Source organism: Barbus barbus (genome assembly GCF_936440315.1).
Source record: "Barbus barbus genome assembly, chromosome: 49".
NCBI classification, from domain to species: domain Eukaryota; kingdom Metazoa; phylum Chordata; class Actinopteri; order Cypriniformes; family Cyprinidae; genus Barbus; species Barbus barbus.
The window spans coordinates 10,688,240-10,707,944 of NC_136727.1; the positions used below are offsets into that span (position 1 = coordinate 10,688,240).

The following is a 19,705-nucleotide window of genomic DNA, read 5'->3' on the forward strand; positions in this document are numbered from 1 at the left end:
GAAAGTGGATTAAACGGTGAATCACATGGATCAAAAGACACTGAAACTTTCTCTTCAGAATCGAGGTTCTCAAATCCTGCAATTTGCATAAGCCTTTTTGGATCTGCATGATCATATGCGCTACTATTGTCTAGTCATTTGGTTTATTGACTACCTTTTATTGTTGAGATCGCTGTGGCGGTTGTTATTTTGCAAGCAACAAAGGGGCGGACACTTCCTCCTCATCTCTGAAAGACTTGGAATGCATGTGTTTTGGAATGCGTATAGCCCTTCCCCCCACTGGCAAAACTCCTGTGTCTGTGTGGCCGCATTCGCTGCCAGTCAGTCTCTCAAGGGGTTAAAAACCTGCTTCAGTCTGTTGGCTGCGTCCACCGACCGGTTCAAACTGGTTTTCAGGGGAAATGCTTTATGTGTCCCATGGAATCTTGGGAAGGGTCATGTGGAGCCCCAGTGATGTCATGGCAGTTGAGAGCAGGCCTGGGTGTTGAGTCAGCTGTCTTGCTATCAGATGGCTGATATCATATGTAAGACAGGTAGGTCGGCACGTCTTGAATGTGCCTTGATGTATCCAAATGATGGATCTGCTTCCTGTAAGTGGCTGTTGGGGTTTGCATGCATGTTTTAAAGCTCACAGCCTGGCACAGTTCAGGCTTCTTGATTGTCTTTCCTGTTTGTGAGCTTTGCTTCTGTGGATTGTCTCTTATGAAATGTCAATCTGTGGCTTTAAATGTATCTTTCCTGTACAGGTGCATTCATCAAATACCTGTAGTTCTCAACCAGTGGGTCGTGACCCAAAAAAGGGGCACAGATCTGATCTGAAAGTACTGCAAGTGGAGTGAAACAGCTGGAGTTCTGTTATCACTAGAATATTGCACCGCTGGAAAAAGCTCTCAGCCAATCAGATTCGAGAACCAGAAAGAACTGTTATATATATGGCTATCTGCCTGAATATGCCTGACTCAGTGATATTGTTTTACAGGTGAGATGTCAGAAGACGCAGTGCGTCAGACGCGTAGTCAAAAGCGGGCGCTGGAGCGAGATGCCCCTGCTTCCGAGGCCGACTTGAAGAGGGTCAAGCTGGAGAGAGGAGAGCTTGGAGCTGTAGATGGACTGAAGACCAGAAGCGAACAGGCCAACAAGGTGGCTAACGTCCTGCAGGCCGGGGAGGTGAAGGCCACCATCAAGGTGGAAGTGCAGACCAGCGATGAGCCTGTCGACATGAGCACATCTAAGAGGTAGGTCACAGGCTGAACATAAACACATTTTTTTAAAATTTTTATTAAATGACTCAATTGTTGATCTTTGGTAGTAGTGACCTGCGAGCTGGAGAATTAGCGTGATCTTGGTCCTGCCGGTTTGCTTTTGTGTTTGTGTTGAGGGCACTTAACCTCACCTTGCTCCGCAGAGACTTTGTGCTAGTAGCTCGGAAAATAAAGCATCTGCTAAATGCAAAGTCAACAAGGTATCAAGTAGATGCAAAGGAGAAGTGCCTGAGCTCACTGTGGTGGTGCTTTTGCTTTGCTGGTTTTAAAAACTTGAGGCCACGATTAATTACCATGTGTACGGTTCGAGTTTAGCTTGGTGGTTTTAAAGAACAACACTGAAAAATAAAACAATTAATGTATTAAATCAGAAACCATGCAGGAACCAAAGCATGTTATACTAACTTTCAGATGAAGTTTAGTGATGCACAGATAAAGGATGTGTTTGAAGGATGTTTGCATCCACAAAAATCTACATTTAAAACAATTTAACAGTAGGGCTTAATTAAATAACATTAATTCATTAAGTACCATGAACTAAACAGTTTGGCACTGTCTATTAATCTAAATTAGTCATTTTATTTTATTTTTGTGAGTGTGAGAGAAATCTACAATTGCCAAGGCTGCAAATATTTGATAAATACAGTAAGAACAGTGCTATTGTGAAAAATTATTGCAACGGTTTTCTATTTAGATATATTTTAAAATATTATTTTTGAAGACTGGAATTGAGGACCGCAGCTTTAGTGTCACATGATCCTTCAGAAATCATTCTAATATGCTGATTTGTATATCAGTGTAATGCATGTATTATGGATAGCATATGTGTAATCTAAATAAATATATATAATTATTATATTTTAATTGTTTTAGTGTTCATTCATAATGCATGAAATGATGTTATTTTATGCAACTTTAATTTATTAGTATACAGAGTAATTAACTTTGTTAAATTAAGCTATACTGTAAAGTGTTAATATTATCATAATTGCACACAAACCTTTTTTTATTTTCTCTCCGTTCTCCACTATTGCCTCAATAGTAGTAGAAAAAAAACAAAATTAGATGTTTTGTTTATTTTTAATAAAACTTCCCATGGCATTTGTAATTTGGTTGCTAAGGCCTGAGCTGTTCTTAGTGGTTTATTGTCAGGTTGCTGGGGTGTTCTGGGTGGTTGCTTGTCACGTGATTCTTTTAATTTTGATGATTCTTTTTAAATCGATCTTGAAATACAAAAAACATTTTCAAATGGTGGTTATTTACCTTGACACTTAGTCTCAGAATGTTTGTTTGGATGTTAAACTCATTGCATGATAAACAGAAGCCAGTTCCTATTTGTTTGTGAGTACATGATTAATGTAAAAGACAAACAGAAGTCGTGATGAGACAGAGTGGAGCTCATGATAAAGAACAAAGGAGGTGGCCTGATGCCATGCGGGATGGGGGAGGGGCAGAAAGTTGAGTTGAAAGATGTCACACTCTACAAACACGACCGTCATATGCTCAACTTTTCCCAAAGACCAAACTCAAATATGCGCTTGCTCAGCATGCCAGTCTCCCCTCGAGTGGCACTCTGCCCTGCTTGGAAAAAAGAAGAAAGAAGTCCAAAGCGTTTTCCATCGCACCTGAACCCAGCCTGACTTTGCAAAACGAGGCCTATGTCACAAACTGGTTTGAGCCGGCCGTTGCCATGGTTTCCACACTGGCAGGAACAGTTAAAGAAAAGGGAGGGTGTGAGTCATGTGACCAGAGGGAAATTCTTGCATCATGTGATCTTGTTGATGCTGGTTAATACACAGGAAGTGATATAAAGTAAATTCTGATGAAGTTCTGGTTGTGCACGTCATGAGAACCTGCGTTTAGTGGTTAGTGATTCCTGTAAACTTGGGCATGCAGTGTTTCAACGGATGCATTTAATTGGCTGGTTTGCTTTTAAGGAAACTCAAGTGCTGCCCAGGGATATACGTGCTGTTTCTTCCTTCCCATTTACTTGAAAGGGCTGTGCTTCAGAAAATGTACCTCATTTCATATTCTGCTTGAAGTAAAGGATACCATAGTTGTTGGGTAATGAATAATACTTCCAAATGTGCCGTTTTTTTGTATACTACTTGAGGCAATCAGAATTATAAACACTTGGTACAAAGGAACTTCAACCATATCTGGGGACCAGAATGACTTGAAGACTTGGGAATAAACTCTTTAGACTCAGAAACCCTAGCAATGCCCTAACAACAGCCACTTTGCAATGCATGAACAACTGTTTTTGAGCACCCTAGCATCATGTTAGCAACTTTTTGTGCGATTTATTACTTCTTGCAACAATCTGAATTATGATTTTATCTTAAAGGAGGGATGGGCAATATGACCCAAATCTTATGACGATATGAGTGGTTTTATTTCATGATAACAATATATATCACAATATATATCGTTATATAGTTATTTTTGCTTTAAATTAAGCCTTTATTATATAAAAATTGATACCATAGAAACTTCATAATTCTTGTCACCAGTATCAATATCACAAAAAAAAAAAACTAGCCTAAATAAAAACAAAAACAAAAAAAAAACTCTAGCTCACTGAGGACAAGTAAACAGTGATTAAATAAGAATACGAAACTAATTATAAGCAATAGGACAAAAAACTACAGCAGAACAAATATATATGAAATGCTATATACATTGTATAAATTAATATAATGCATAAAATCACTATATTCTTCACTGTGTAAATTAAATGGTTATTTATTTAATTATTATTATTTCTTAAGTTACAAAAGTGATTTAGTCAAGAGCAGTGAGAGATAGACAACAGGAATTATTAGACTGCTGTCACTTTAAGAGCTGCTGGATCCAATAATCTGTTACACATTGAAACACATTGTTACGATTATTGAGAAAATTATTATTTTAATTTTTTTTGATAAAGATAATTAGATGATATTTTGCAGAGTGTTATTGTGCTGATATCTGACTACCGTGGACAGCTGCTGTTTTGATATTCTTCATATTCTGTGTGGTCAGTTCACATAGAATATGAATGATTAATTAATCTTTTCATTTAAGTTTAAATTGATTTTTACCTTTTAATAAAGCAATGGTTTTCTAAAAGTGTACATCTTTTGAGTCAAATTGTTACATTTCATCAGCCAATTAAGATAATACACATTTAGACTGTTACCAAACAAGGGGAAGTCGTGGCCTAATGGTTAGAGAGTCGGACTTGTAATCCAAAGGTTGCGGGTTCGAGTCTCGGGCCGGCAGGGATTGTAGGTGGGGGGAGTGAATGTCCAGTGCTCTCTCCACCCTCAATACCACGACTGAGGTGCCCTTGAGCAAGGCACCGAACCCCCAACTGCTCCCCGGGCGCTGCAGCATAAAATGGCTGCCCACTGCTCCGGGTGTGTGTTTGCGGTGTGTGTGTGTTCACTGCTGTGTGTGTGCACGTTGGATGGGTTAAATGCAGAGCACGAATTCCGAGTATGGGTCACCATACTTGGCTGAATGTCACTTCACTTCACAAATGAAACCAGCATCATCAAAATTAATCTTCGCAGAAGTTGCATCTGAAGTGGCATTTACATGCATTTACACACTATTTAATGCAGCTCAGAGGGACATGGAGTGCTTTAACCAGTTAGAAATGCATATTTGTTTGACATTTTAAACAAAACATTGAATACTTATATTTAAAATGATTTAAAAAATGAAAATAGACTTTAAATGTGATTAAAACCACCACTAGGTGGCAGAAAGTCACTGTTAATAAGTGTGTCATTGCGACTGAACCGAATCATTTAACGGTTGATTCATTCAGGAACGAAGCACTGTCATGTTGCTCAGAGACGCAAAACAGTGCCATAGCTGTTTGGAATTAATTTGGAATTATAAGTCTCTTAAATATTAACTTATTGATTTTATACAACAGTTCAATAAACAATATCACATTTGTAAGCATGCTTATTTTTGAAGAAAAAACGGCATGAAACGTAAATATATAAAATTTCTGCCCCATATCTTGAATTTTTCGATCATTCTTGATGCTTTTTAATAGACTGAATCATGCAGTGAAAGAACACACTCTAAATGCGCACGTGCACTGTTTCACCCGCTTCATCACCACGTAGGCTAATGTAAGCGTGCACTCTGTAGGTCAGCGATCGGCAAGTAAGTTTGGCATCGGGCCAAAAAACAATTTCACCACTAGATGGCAGGCCAGAACATAGTCAAAGGATAATTTAAGATATTAATTGATGAAAAATGCAACCAGAATTGCCTGTGACTGACTGTTACAGTATATTTTGTAACTGGTAGTGAGATGTTACTGTGTAAAATCCTGAGACAGTCATTAACAAATAGCCACATCTGTGTGGCGGTGTCCGATCAGAGTATGTGAGCGGAGTCGAGCGTCAACAATTTCCCCTCGGCGCTCCGAGCATTTAATAATCACTCTGCTCCTGCTCCACTCTGCACTCACTGATATCAGAAACACCTCTCGCGTCTAACGTATTTCAGTATGTTTGAAATATCACCGTTCTATGGAAGCCCGTTTCCGCCACTGAATTAAAAAAAAAAAAGGTTATTGCGACTTTTTATTTCACAATTCTGACTTTTTTTTCCCCACAGAATTGCGAGTTAAAGTCCAGTTTTGAGGTGGGAAAAGACTGATATGTTCTCAGAATTGTGAGTTTATATCTCAGAATTATAACTTTTTAACTTGCAAGTGAGAGTTCTGAGAAAAAAAAGTCAGCTGAAAATATTCAGAAGGAACAAATAAATTCCTTGAGAACTATAACTTCCCGCTCATGTCCACTGCAGTCATCATAGACTTCACATTCTTTCTGATTTGAGCGATCCTTTTCTATCTAGCTAGCTAAATATGTTTAACAAGTGAATTCTTGCTAAATATGCAGTTATATTACAGGTCATTGGCATGACTTACTCGTGGTGGAGCTCTTGGAACGAGTGAAAACCATGCTGCTCCTCGCTCCATTCAAAATCACACCGCTCCGCTCACATACTCTGATTGTGAGTAACTGCTGTCATGAAAGATCTATTTCAGAACCAGCCGCTATCTAAATAATCTGGCTACGGGCGTGGGCCAGATATTATTGCTTTGCGGGACACTTTTGGCCCACGGGCCACCTGTTGCCGACCATTACCGTAGGTGTTTTGTTTGGTTTTTGCAAAATACTTGGTATTGTCAAATTGCACATTGTTAAAACAGCAATTACGATATTATCGCAAACGATATATATCGCACACCCCTATTACATGTTTTCTTTCTCAGCTGTTTGCTTTCATTTTTAAGACCTAAATTACTGCGTTTACAAGGATGCTTGCAAAGACTGGAATTTTGACATACAAGTTTGTGTATTTAACCGTTCAGAATGTGGGCAGCCACGCCATCGTTTTCAAAAATCTGTGTTTTGGTCCGTTTACACTGAAATGCAACCCCAGAGTTTTCAAACCAAGACGGGGTCTGCAGCGTTTTCAAAAGTTTTCGACCTCGAAAACACCAGAGTAGTGTAAACGATGGGCGTAACCGTAGCAAAAGTTATGCATTTTAAAACAAAAAGGCACTAGTGTAAACAGAAACAGTAACACATATAACGAAATTAGTTTTCTTTCACTGCTGATTGCATTTCAACAGCGTAAAATAACTTGTTTTTAAACCACAATGCTTAAAAACCCGCGCAAACGATACGCTTTCGTGGCCACGTAGCATAGTGACGTCATGTGAGTGTAACCACGATAGAGACGATGGTCCAAAATATCTACCGGTTAATCTACTGATATAGCGCCCATCTCTACTTGGATTGAAATAATAAATACTATTGATTTTGGAATAAACTCTTTAGACTTAAACCAGTTTACCTCTTGAAGCAAGCTCGATTACAATTTTTAACTTTACTGGGCGATAAAACTTACAAAAAAAATGTATTGTAAGAATTGTAAGCACTTTAGCCGTTTCTATGGACCAGAGTGACTTTGGACACTTTTTAAACTTGAACCATGTTTATCTACTCAGAAAACCCTAGAAAGCACCTGGCAATGCCTTAACAACAACCTAGAACACCATTGCAGCACATTAACAACTATTTTGTTGTGTCAGCGGGCAAACATGAACTTGCATTGTCTTAAAAAATCTAGCTGCTACACTTGCTCCCAAGAAGCTAATTTCACTATTGATAAGTGTATTGCGATATTGCGTTTAGTATGTGACCCTTATCCTATAAGCAGCAAAAGGCCTCTAGCAGATTTCCCAGTAGCCCTCTCTAACACTCCCCTCATAAACCCACCAGCGGCCGGAGTAGGAGCATGAAAGCGGGTGTCTTCGTTGATATGCGAGCGACCCGTCTGCAGTGAAAGTTGAGGACTGAGTACACACAATAGCCTGGCCGCTAGCCATCCCATCCCCCTCATCCTCCGTCCCTCAGGAGGGGCCGTAGACCCATCTGGGTACAGCACTACTGTCCTTAAGAGACGTCAACACAACACCGCTCTCATATTTCTCTTGTTAGTTGCTGATTTGCATTTGGAGCCGCTTATGTATCTAAAAATGTTGCGTTTTCTTGTTATGAGACCTTCTGATACTACTTGTTTGAAGAGCAACTCCTTTAAGTGTTTGAGTACAAAATGTGCAATCAGCGGTCTTAGGACGACCTCTAGTGGGCAGTGCAGAAGATTCAGCATTAGGTGAGGAGCAATGGGCCATTAGTAGGGGTGGGTGATTACCTCGATTACGATTTTCACTTTTTTTTTTATTTTTGGCCTCATAGTTCATTAAAGGGTTGTAGTGTAAAAATACTCCACTATTAAATGTGGGATATTTTTTTCTAATGAAAGAGTGCATTTCTTTTCTTTTGTGATTTTAAAATAATTGAAGGAAATAAACTATTTATGGTTATTTGTTGAATATTTGAAATCAAAGCTTGCTTGAAATGAAGACGTCTTATGGAGAAAAGTCACATTTCAGTATTATTGTAAAAAGCAAGTTTCCTAAAAAAAGAAAATAACTTTTCAATTTTTGCAACAACAAAAAAAAAAAGAATATTGCCATGTCAAAAGTAGAAAATAACCAGCATCTCTTGCAAACAAAATACATTTTAAATATTGTCATGCAAAAAGAAAATTACTTGTATTTCTTGTAAATTAATATTATTTTAAATAATGTAATGTGAAAAGTAGAAAATAACTTGCATCTCCTGTAAACAAATGTTTTAAATAATGAATGTATGCAAATAGAACACTGCTGATTAAGAGAAAAAGTATGGCACCATCTCATTGATCTTGTCCTGTCACTCTATATGTGTATTTGTGTATTTACTCTAGGTTCTTTTACTGGCCGTTCACACAAAACACGTCTTTGTGTCTAAAACCGCGAGATGCAGTGCAGAATGCCTACTCCGTTGTGTTGTCAACCTGCTACTGGAAACAAAAGCTCGCAATGCTTGCCCCGCCTCCGGGGTCTTATGATTCATCTACTGTTTTGGAACTGACATTGATGATGGGTGTAAAAGTGTAAATTCGTCGTGCAAGACACTGCAAAAGACAACAGTCATATATAGTCTGTATAGCGCCGCCGACGTGGTTGTATGTTTTTAAGGGGAAAGTATTTATAGCATTAAAAAAACAAAATAACCAACATGGAAAATTACATCGGATAGAGGTTCGATTTCTTTGATTAATCGTCCAGCCCTAGCCATTAGTATGTAGTATAAACGGCATATTTTTTTATTTTATTTTTGTTTACGTGTAAACTATACAAGTATATACTATTGTAAATGTTAAACATTTAGCGCTGAACACTTCAATCAGTACAAAATATTGTTGCATGTTTAAATCAGCATGTTTTGTCCTGTAAGTTATGTCTTGGAAAATTCAATAATGAATAAAAAAAAAAGATACATACATGCATACATATACACGCACAACACACACACACACACACACACACACACACACACACACACACACACAGGTACATCTCAAAAAATGAGAATATCATGGAAAAGTTATTTTATTTTTTGTAAGTCAATTAAAAATATATTCTAGATTCATTGCACACAAACTGAAATATTTCAAGTGTTTTTTGTTTGTTTTTTGTTTTTATTCTGATGGTTATGATTTACAGCTTAGGAAAGTTAAAAATTTTAATTTAGCAAATTACCTACCTATTCGGTTATCCAGGTATTTCACTAATACAGAAAAATTCCCATACTGTACCTACAATATACTGCAGAAGTAATATGAGTAATATGCAATTCTTAATATTCGAGCATTTAAAGAGACAGTGTATCTTAATCGATGTGTTTTCAGCAATGTTTCCATTGCTCATGTTTTCTTTTGTGTGTCTTTCAGTGACATAAAAAAAGAGCGACCTCCGACGCCAGATGATGTCATTGTTCTGTCGGACAATGAGCCCTCTAGTCCTTGTATGAATGGAGTCGGCTACAGTTTTAAGAAGACTGATACTGACATGCTAATGGTAATGTGACTTCTCTGGACATTATAGCTACAGATCATTTGCACTTGATATAACAATGCATCAGATCTCCTGTTCACTTATTAACGTGACTGTTCTTGTCCATGTCATGTGCAGAAAAGCAGCCCGGCTGAACGTGAGCGTATCATCAAACAGCTGCAGGAAGAACTACGTCTTCAGGAGGCCAAACTCGTCCTGCTGAAGAAACTCAGACAGAGTCAGACCCAAAAAGACGTTGTGCAAAAGGTAAAAAACGTAACAGTCAGGTTGTCAGATGCAACAATAAAGATGCTTGAAGTTCAATCTGACCTGACACTGACTTCTTCTGTATTGCAGTCAACCAATTCTGTGGCTGCTCCGCCACCTCTCGTCAGGGGCAGCATCTCGTCCACTAAAGGACCCCTACAGGTCAGTGAAAATGTGTCAAACTATGCTAAACATTTCAAACAGTAGTACACTACAATGCACATGACCTAACAATGGTGCACGTTTAAATCAGAATGTGTCCAGTAGTGTGTCGTTATTAGAGATAATAAATAAAGAAACACAATATGATTATAAATTATGCTAATAATAATAAAAAAAAAAGAAAATATATTATTTTGATAGATAGATAGATAGATAGATAGATAGATAGATAGATAGATAGATAGATAGATAGCGAACAAATAAATTTAGCATTTTTAATCCAGTTTTGTGTGACAGCCTGTTATAAGCTAATAAAAAAAAGGTTATTATTATTATGTTTAATAATAATAATAATAATAATAATAATAATAGTAGAAGTAGTAGTAGTACTGGTACTACTACTGCTATTATTATTAGATTAAAATGTATAAAGAGAATATTTTGCATCTTTAATCCAGTTTTGTGTAATAGACTTTGGTCTTATGAACTTATAATTTATTATTATTAGTAGTATTATTATTGGTACTGCTGCTACTACTACTACGAGATAAAATAAATTGGTATTATAAACAAATAAAAACAAATAATGAAGAAATTTAAAATTTGTATCTATTATTATTATTATTATTATTATTATTATTATTATTATAGAAAATAACTAAATTGTTTGCAATTTTAATCTAATTAAAAATGTTGTATAAAACCCTTTAGTAAAATATAAAATCCTTTAGCGTTACATTATTTTATTACTACTATATTATTATTATTACTACTGCTACTATGAGATAAAATAAAGAAAATAATTGGCATTTTCTATTTAGTTTTGTGTGAAAACCCTTGGTAATATAATCAAATAAAAAAATTCAAATTAATAAAAACAATAATAATATTCAGTGTCAGTGCTGTTGAGTCAATTGCATGCTCCTGCAATGGTCTCAACGTGTTTCTAAAAGTTGAACTGTGAAGAGCTATTAAGACTTAAATACATGTTTTGTTTTCAGGTCTCCAACCGAAACTCAGGGACAGTCATTCCTCCTCCTCTGGTTCGAGGTGGAGCGCAGATCTCCAAGCATGGCTCCCATAATACCATAGTCATGCCAACCTTAGTCAGAGGCTCCCAGGTATGCACTACTGTGGCTTGATGACCCGTAACATTTTTTTTACTTTTTATACAAATTGTTTTTCTCTGACGTTTCTGTGTTATAGCCCATTGCTGTGACCCCGCAGCAGATTGCGAACCTACGGCAGCAGCAACAACACTCGGGTTCTGGTCCTCCTCCTCTGCTGCTGGGCGCACGCACCTCCGTACCCACCGTACAGGTGCAGGGCCAGAGGATCATTCAGCAGGGCCTGATCCGTGTAGCTAATGCAAACGTCCTGGTCTCACAGGTCACTGTCATTTACTTGTTATATACCATGTTCTTTATATATATTTTACTTATACTCACCTAAAGGATTATTAGGAACACCTGTTCAATTTCTCATTAATGCAATTATCTAATCAACCAATCACATGGCAGTTGCTTCAATGCATTTAGGGGTGTGGTCCTGGTCAAGACAATCTCCTGAACTCCAAACTGAATGTCAGAATGGGAAAAAAAGGTGATTTAAGCAATTTTGAGCGTGGCATGGTTGTTGGTGCCAGACGGGCCGGTCTGAGTATTTCACAATCTGCTCAGTTACTGGGATTTTCACGCACAACCATTTCTAGGGTTTACAAAGAATGGTGTGAAAAGGGAAAAACATCCAGTATGCGGCAGTCCTGTGGGCGAAAATGCCTTGTTGATGCTAGAGGTCAGAGGAGAATGGGCCGACTGATTCAAGCTGATAGAAGAGCAACTTTGACTGAAATAACCACTCGTTACAACCGAGGTATGCAGCAAAGCATTTGTGAAGCCACAACACGCACAACCTTGAGGCGGATGGGCTACAACAGCAGAAGACCCCACCGGGTACCACTCATCTCCACTACAAATAGGAAAAAGAGGCTACAATTTGCACGAGCTCACCAAAATTGGATGGTTGAAGACTGGAAAAATGTTGCCTGGTCTGATGAGTCTCGATTTCTGTTGAGACATTCAGATGGTAGAGTCAGAATTTGGCGTAAACAGAATGAGAACATGGATCCATCATGCCTTGTTACCACTGTGCAGGCTGGTGGTGGTGGTGTAATGGTGTGGGGGATGTTTTCTTGGCACACTTTAGGCCCCTTAGTGCCAATTGGGCATCGTTTAAATGCCACGGCCTACCTGAGCATTGTTTCTGACCATGTCCATCCCTTTATGACCACCATGTACCCATCCTCTGATGGCTACTTCCAGCAGGATAATGCACCATGTCACAAAGCTCGAATCATTTCAAATTGGTTTTTGAACATGACAATGAGTTCACTTTACTAAAATGGCCCCCACAGTCACCAGATCTCAACCCAATAGAGCATCTTTGGGATGTGGTGGAACGGGAGCTTCGTGCCCTGGATGTGCATCCCACAAATCTCCATCAACTGCAAGATGCTATCCTATCAATATGGGCCAACATTTGTAAAGAATGCTTTCAGCACCTTGTTGAATCAATGCCACGTAGAATTAAGGCAGTTCTGAAGGCGAAAGGGGGTCAAACACAGTATTAGTATGGTGTTCCTAATAATCCTTTAGGTGAGTGTGTGTGTATATGTATATGGGTATATATAAATATACATGCATGCATGCATGCATGCATGCATGCATGCATGCATACACACACACACACACACACACATATATATAGCAATATTAGTTGATGCAGTAAAAGTATTTATAAAGCTGAGTGTTTAAAAATAATATAGTATAAATATAGTATTTAAAACATATATATATATATATATATATATAATAGGATTTTTTTTATAATGTAGTTATACAATTAAAGCTACTGTAACTTTTAAAGTTATAAGTAAACAAATGCATATTAAAATACATTATTGTAAATTGTATAACTTGTTATACATGTCATAATATTTTAAATTGTATTAATAATACTTAATATTTATAAGTAGTTATACACTTTGATATTATTCTATTTATTGTATTAGTTACTTTTTTAATCACTTTATCTTATATTATTAGGTGTGTAAGCTATGAATCAGACAATCTTAAATTGTCAACCCTGTTGCTATCATAACTACCGATTATTAAAATTTTGTTAAATTTTTGTTCTCATTTTGTTAAACAAATCGTGACTCGAATTGTGAGTTGAGTGAATCATTACATCCCTACATATTATCATATTTGTGTTTGTCTTACTGATAAATAGAAGCTGTTATGAACTCACATGATGTTTTTCCTTGTCCAGGCCTCTTCCACTGGTTTGAAGAGCTCTCAGTCTGGTCTGGGCAGCAGCTCCTCTGTCAGCGCCAATGAGTCTCCTGCCAGCCGACATGCTGCCGCCAAGCTTGCGTTACGGAAACAGCTGGAGAAAACCCTTCTTGACATACCGCCACCTAAACCTCCAGCACCAGAGCTCAATTTCCTGCCCTCTGCAGCTAATAATGAATTCATTTACCTGGTGGGGCTGGAAATGGTGGTCCAGAACCTGCTAGATACACTTGCTAAAAGTGGGTACACCCTAATAGTGTGTATTTATGAAATAATACAATTTACAATGCTAACGTTAATTGCTGTCTTTCCAGGTAAGCAGCCGCAGACAGAGTCTGCATCTACCCCGGCACCCAAGGAGCCATTCACTTGCGCCCAGTGCCAGACGGACTTCACCTCTCGCTGGAGGCAGGAGAAGAGCAGTGGCTCCATCCTCTGTGAGCAGTGCATGAGCTCCAAACAGAAGAAGGTCCTGAAGGCTGAGCACACCAGCCGCCTGAAGGCTGCCTTCGTCAAAGCCTTGCAGCAGGAGCAGGAGATAGAGCAGCGCATCCTGCAGCAGGCCGCCTCACCCAAGACCACCACCTCATCATCTTCCTCCTCATCCTCGCCGGTGATTAAATCCGATCACGTGCTTGTGTCACCACAGTATAAGCAGGTGAGCACATCGCTGACCCAGCAGACCAACAGGGGGACGTCGGTCGGTCGATACCACACCACCACCATCAAGCAGGTAATGAACACTCCTGTCTTGGTTGCTTTTGTCCTAAACATGGTGTTTTCTGACTTAAGCATGTTTTTCTCCTCAGACTCCAGGCCAGCTGTCCCGTAGCGTACAGCAGGCAGTGAGTTCGGGTGCACGCGGGGTGAGCCACAGCTTCTCCACTTCCTCCCAGCTCCAGAACGCTGTCACGGCCGCCATGCTGGTCAGCAGGCCAGGTAAGCATGTCGTGAGGGCAGGGGAAAAGGGCACCAGCAGCAGAAACCCCACCACCAATACCTGGAGGAAACAGAACAGCGGCACCGCAGGTAGATGAAATATCAAACTGTCAATCCTGTTACTTTGCAACCTTGTTTTTAAAGTCACAGTTAATTTAGCTTGAAATGTAGAGTAGGCTATTAACACTTCTGATCTTTTAGAAATGTACTTGGTAAATCTTTCAAAATCGTTAACCACTTTACATTCTCCCCCGACAGGTGTCACCATGGCTTATGTCAACCCCAGTCTGTCTGTGCACAGGACAACATCTCCGGTGGACCGTCAGCGAGAGTACCTCTTGGACATGATCCCTTCCCGCTCCATTTCCCAAACGGCAAACACATGGAAATAATGCCCTGATTAAATCACTCTCAAATTTCTCAGAATTATAATCCTGTCTTTTTGGACATTCGGTCGGTTATCAGTATCAGACAACCAGCCATCAAGCAATAATAAAAATAAAAAATGTATTATATTTTCTCTCTGTTTCTCTGTTCTGAGACCCTTAGTTGCACAGTCTAAGGTTAGACCCCATATACCAACAAGCATCCTAGAGGAGAACTGTACCGTGATCAAGGAGACCAAGGACCTTTTCTACAGGCCTTTGTATCTATCTACTGAATCCCTCCATTACCCAATGGGCTTTAGTGATCTAATACACATCACCCAATACTCCCAATTCACGGCCCTCCAGGTGGAGTAATTTCTCCATTACGTGAAACTAAAACCTCTGTATGACGTTTCCAGAGGCTCGTGGACACTTTTTTTCCACAGGAAGTGGGACCACAGAGATTTTGCGTGATGCCAGGGATTGTTTTACGACCTTTTTGTGGACCATCTACACAGCTTCAGCTACGTTTCCCGACCCACAGCATCTCTTGAACAGATATGGGAGTGTATGTTTGTGTATTTGATGTCAATACATTGCTTTTTTTGTTTTTCACTGTGGACTCATTCCACCCTTTTCGAGACTTTTTTAAAGGCTAGAAGTTTAAGGAATTGTTATACTGTTGAGGTGGTTATACATCTGCTGGTGTAGTGTGTATTTTTGAATACTTTGGGTTGTTTCTTTTTTTCTTTGTAAGCTTATAAAAGACATTTATCCAAGAATTGTGCATCAGGGATGGTTACAGAGATGAACGTAACTAACAAAAAGCAGCAGCCGCAACAGGACTACTACTAGACCTTCATGTTTGAGCGATATGTTTATCAGATGAGCCTGACGGTAGCTTTTTTTTTGCAGAAACAATTTGTTACGCTTTTAGTTACCGTTGTGATGGGCTCACCCATAGGCTTTCTTGTAACGGCATCTAGGTAATATTTGGATGTTGTGTTATTTATAAATGTCACTTTAGATGAAGGATATCCCATTAGCTCCTTCCCAAATAGTTTCAAAGCCTTGTGAATTTAAGATTGGACTTTATTTAGGAAGTTTAAATGCAAATTTTGTATCTATTGCGCAGTTCATTCATGTCCTGTCTACCATTTTAGATCCTGTTTGAAGTTGTGCTGCTTAAGTCACGGCTTAATCTTTCCTTAAAGGAAATGTTTGGGTTGAAAGCATTACTGCTTATTGAATGTAGCACGCAATCTTAGCTAAATTGAGTCCTACCTGTTTGGTGGTGGTCATGTTATTTTTACCATCTCTTATTTTCCTTTCATCTGATATGATTTGCTAGCTGTACGCTTGGTATTTTAGCTAAACAGTTATGTATGTTATATACGACAGCTCGGGTCCTTTGTCATCGCAGTCCATGAACACATCGAGTCAGTTCTGCTTCAGTCGATTTGTTTTCCCTTTTCTCAAGATGATCCGTTCAGTGATCTTGAATGCCTGTGGAGCGTTTCGGACACAGAGCCCCCCCGTTTCTGACTGCTGTTCTGACTACTGCCTGCTGCTGACAACTAACACCATTCCATTTCCCCCTGAGATGCTGCCGTCATTTATTGTGGAGCATCTCTTTTAAGAATTGTAAAAAAAAAAAAAAAATTTGTTTCTGCTCTATCAGTTAATTATAATAAAAACTAATTTTAACCTGTTTCGTCTAGTGTGTGGGTGTATTTTGAGTTTGAATGTTTGTTTTTGTTTATTTTTTTCAAACTGGGATCTAATTTGAATGAATTTAATAAACTATGGAGTGTGAAATGGCCTTTGGTCAGGGTGGACAACATGTTAATTTGATATGAATGAAAATGAGGATGTGAGGGATATAGAAATAAGTTTTTAATGAACAAAATAAAAATCGCAATATTCTCATGTTGTTCCAAATCTGATTGAAATTCATTTTTAATATTGATGCAGCTGTAGCCATACAAATTCATAGTGACCAATAAGGTCCAAGATCCAAAGATGCCATGAAAGTCATCTAATGTCATGTTATAAAGAAAAAAGTTTTCAAAAGTATAATATGGGTTTGGAACAACATGAGTGTATTTTCCGTTAAAATTATCTATGGCTCTCAAGTTTTTTTCCCCATTTGAAGTCTCCACAAGTTCAAATAATTTTTATTAACAGAATCGAGAAATGTTAATATTAAAATAACGTACTACGATATTTGTTTGTATTTTCAGCATTAGAATGAAGATGTATATATAGTATTTTAAGTGAAAGTTTCTATAAAAAAATAGAATGAAATTACATTTTAACTGGTAACTATTAAGTACATGTATACAATATATTGAAATAAAAATGCAAAATAAGTTGCAATTTTTTATACATCTTAATTGCTGCAGATTACATTGCTGCAGATTACATTGCTCTTCGACCACCTTGCTCTGTAGAGAGCTGTATTATCATGGGCCATTACAAAGACCCACATCGGTCAACCACTACTTTGAGTAATTTATTTGATAGTTTCTCCATTAATCTATTGCTATTCTGCCTTAGACTGCTCTCCCAAAACTGATCATTTTTCTCAGTCGTGGCTGGGATTCAAATATTAGGATAATCCAAACTCTCCCAGCTGAATGGATTTGTAACACTTGTGTTTCATTGCATTTGCACACTTTGTTTTATTAGCTTGTGTGCTTTAGCTTTTTCCATTCTGCATCCACGGATGTTCTGCCACCTGCTGAATGGTTGGACGTGTGGAAGGATTGAACTGGAGCAGAGTACGGATGAAGACCTGGCATGGTTCCTGAACACCAGTGTCATCTGAAAAAACCAAAGACTTTCGTTGAAGACGGTGAAGTCGCCTCAAGTTGGTATCATCATATGGCATCGATCCAGTCACCATGACGTACAGAATCACCCCAAGGCTCCATATATCATACTTCTTTGGGTCATACGGCATTCCCATGATGACTTCTGGTGGAGTGTAGGCTGCAGAACCACAGAAGGTCTCGCTGAGCTCTGAAGGGTCTTGAACAGAGCGGGCAAAACCGAAGTCTGTGATCTTAACTTGTTCTTCGGTTGTCAGCAGTATGTTTTCACACTTTAGGTCCCGATGGATGATGTCCATCTGGTGGAGGTAGTTGATGGCACTGACCATCTGAGAGAACAGGTTTTTGCTTTGGTCCTCTGAGATGCGTTTAACTTCATGTATCTTCTGAAGGAGATCTTTTGCTGCAGCTTCCATCACAATACAAAGTCGTTTGCCAGCCACCTCAATTAACTCGTGCATTTGCACAATGTGCTCGTGATTCACTCGTCTCAGAATTGCCAGTTCCCTTGGGAGAAACTTCTGGACAAAATCCTTAGGGGCGTTTACGCGGTCCACAATTTTGATGGCCACGTTACAGTGGTGCTTGTGCGAAGTGGCGAGCTTGACTTGGGAAAAACTGCCTTCACCAATCTCAGCTATGAACTTGTAGCCCATGCCTTTCAAAACATTATTAACAGACATTGTTTGAAATCTCAAAGGAGTTTACAACAGCTGCATGAATACTTAAGCTTGGATCACGTTCCTCACCCTTGCTGCAAAGTATTTTGAAAGAGGCATTTGAATTCTACCACATTCTGAGAGATATCAGCATTCTAAATTATGATGTCATAATAGAACATAGTCCAGGGACAACTTATGGACACGTAGCCTACTAAGAAGAAACAGTCAGCCCTCTGGTTTTTTATTTGTACCCCATTAAATCCACATTAATGCCTAATTTAGCATTTTGATAATTTAAAGAAGACCTGATTGTTGAGAATTTATTGTAGAAGTAAAAGGTGCTTAAACTAGCTTTTGTCAGTTGTTGTAAAACTGTCAAACATGCAATCGCTTTTTCTGACTCGCCCTTTCCACAAAAAAATAAAAAGATGGAAATATGGATAGCAGTTGCACCCTCAGAGAGAGAGAGAGAGAGAGAGAGAGAGAGAGTAATATATGGCTCTGACTTCCCAATATCTCAATATTGTTATTTTTAACTGCGACTTTTTTTTCTCTCACATTTTGAGTCTTTTTCTTATTGAATATTATTTAAAAATTAGCGTTTTTATTTTTCATTCTGAGGCGGGAAACTAGGCCTCCTCACATCGTTCGCGCCATAAATGTAGTTCAATACTTCGATTCTACAACCTCATTTTATTGATGTGCAAAGAGAGACCAGTGTTGAATATTCGAGATATACCTGTATGTCTTCTTGGGAACACACTTAATTATTTCACGGAAACTTCCGTAATCTACTAACCACCAAGATGAGCAGAAATACATCTTGTCGAGCATTTAACGTGTTATTTTGACGTCCTACATCAGGTTCATGGCCGGTGAGTGCTGGAATGGTTCAATAATTTATTTCTAATTGCATCTCCACAAATGCCTCTCATTAGTTTTTGATGAACTGGAGCTCAATTATATCCCTAACGTTTCAATAGGAAACGTTATGCCTGCAATGACACAATATGACCTCTAAACGGCAGTGTGGCGCTAAACTGTAGTCATCTCCATTAATCCAGTTTTTATTGGAACACTTATATTATTTAAATTATTTTAAGCATTGCTGATTGCTCATTTTAAATGCAAATGAGCAAATTCGTGCATGTTTATAATAGGAGTAAGTACTTTAACATGTTGCACTGTTTGCTTTATATGCAAGCAGCATCACAATTTATTTCTTTATTATCTTTATTGTTCTCTAAAATCATTTTAAATGGTCAGACATTGAATATCAATACCTCACTGCATGAATATATGCATGACCAGTAGTATTACATTAATAATGTACCAAAGCAACACTGTGATGAATAAGCGTTTGAACTGAAAGACATATTCACACTCTTGTA

The 19,705-nt window shown here is 38.4% G+C and overlaps 2 protein-coding genes across 3 annotated transcripts in view; one reads left to right on the top strand and one right to left on the bottom strand.

Annotated features, from left to right (window-relative positions):
• LOC306867485 (transcriptional repressor p66-alpha-like) overlaps positions 1-16,530 on the top strand; it is a 32,835-nt gene extending 16,305 nt beyond the window's left edge. For both annotated transcript variants that reach the window (XM_079413154.1, XM_079413155.1), the window contains exons 2-11: positions 980-1,235; positions 9,627-9,753; positions 9,868-9,996; positions 10,087-10,158; positions 11,160-11,279; positions 11,365-11,547; positions 13,489-13,750; positions 13,826-14,244; positions 14,321-14,540; positions 14,709-16,530. In XM_079413154.1, the coding sequence (XP_079269280.1) occupies positions 980-1,235; positions 9,627-9,753; positions 9,868-9,996; positions 10,087-10,158; positions 11,160-11,279; positions 11,365-11,547; positions 13,489-13,750; positions 13,826-14,244; positions 14,321-14,540; positions 14,709-14,842 (1,922 nt within the window). In that variant the 3' untranslated portion in view covers positions 14,843-16,530. The remainder of the gene's footprint in view (positions 1-979; positions 1,236-9,626; positions 9,754-9,867; positions 9,997-10,086; positions 10,159-11,159; positions 11,280-11,364; positions 11,548-13,488; positions 13,751-13,825; positions 14,245-14,320; positions 14,541-14,708) is intronic.
• Positions 16,531-17,519: 989 nt separating this feature from the next.
• On the bottom strand, positions 17,520-18,335 carry LOC306867270 (testis-specific serine/threonine-protein kinase 6-like; the record flags this gene model as incomplete). Its single annotated transcript, XM_079412870.1, has 1 exon — positions 17,520-18,335. The coding sequence occupies one exon, from the start codon at positions 18,333-18,335 to the stop codon at positions 17,520-17,522; it is 816 nt and encodes a 271-aa protein (XP_079268996.1).
• Between the last annotated feature and the right edge of the window lie 1,370 nt (positions 18,336-19,705).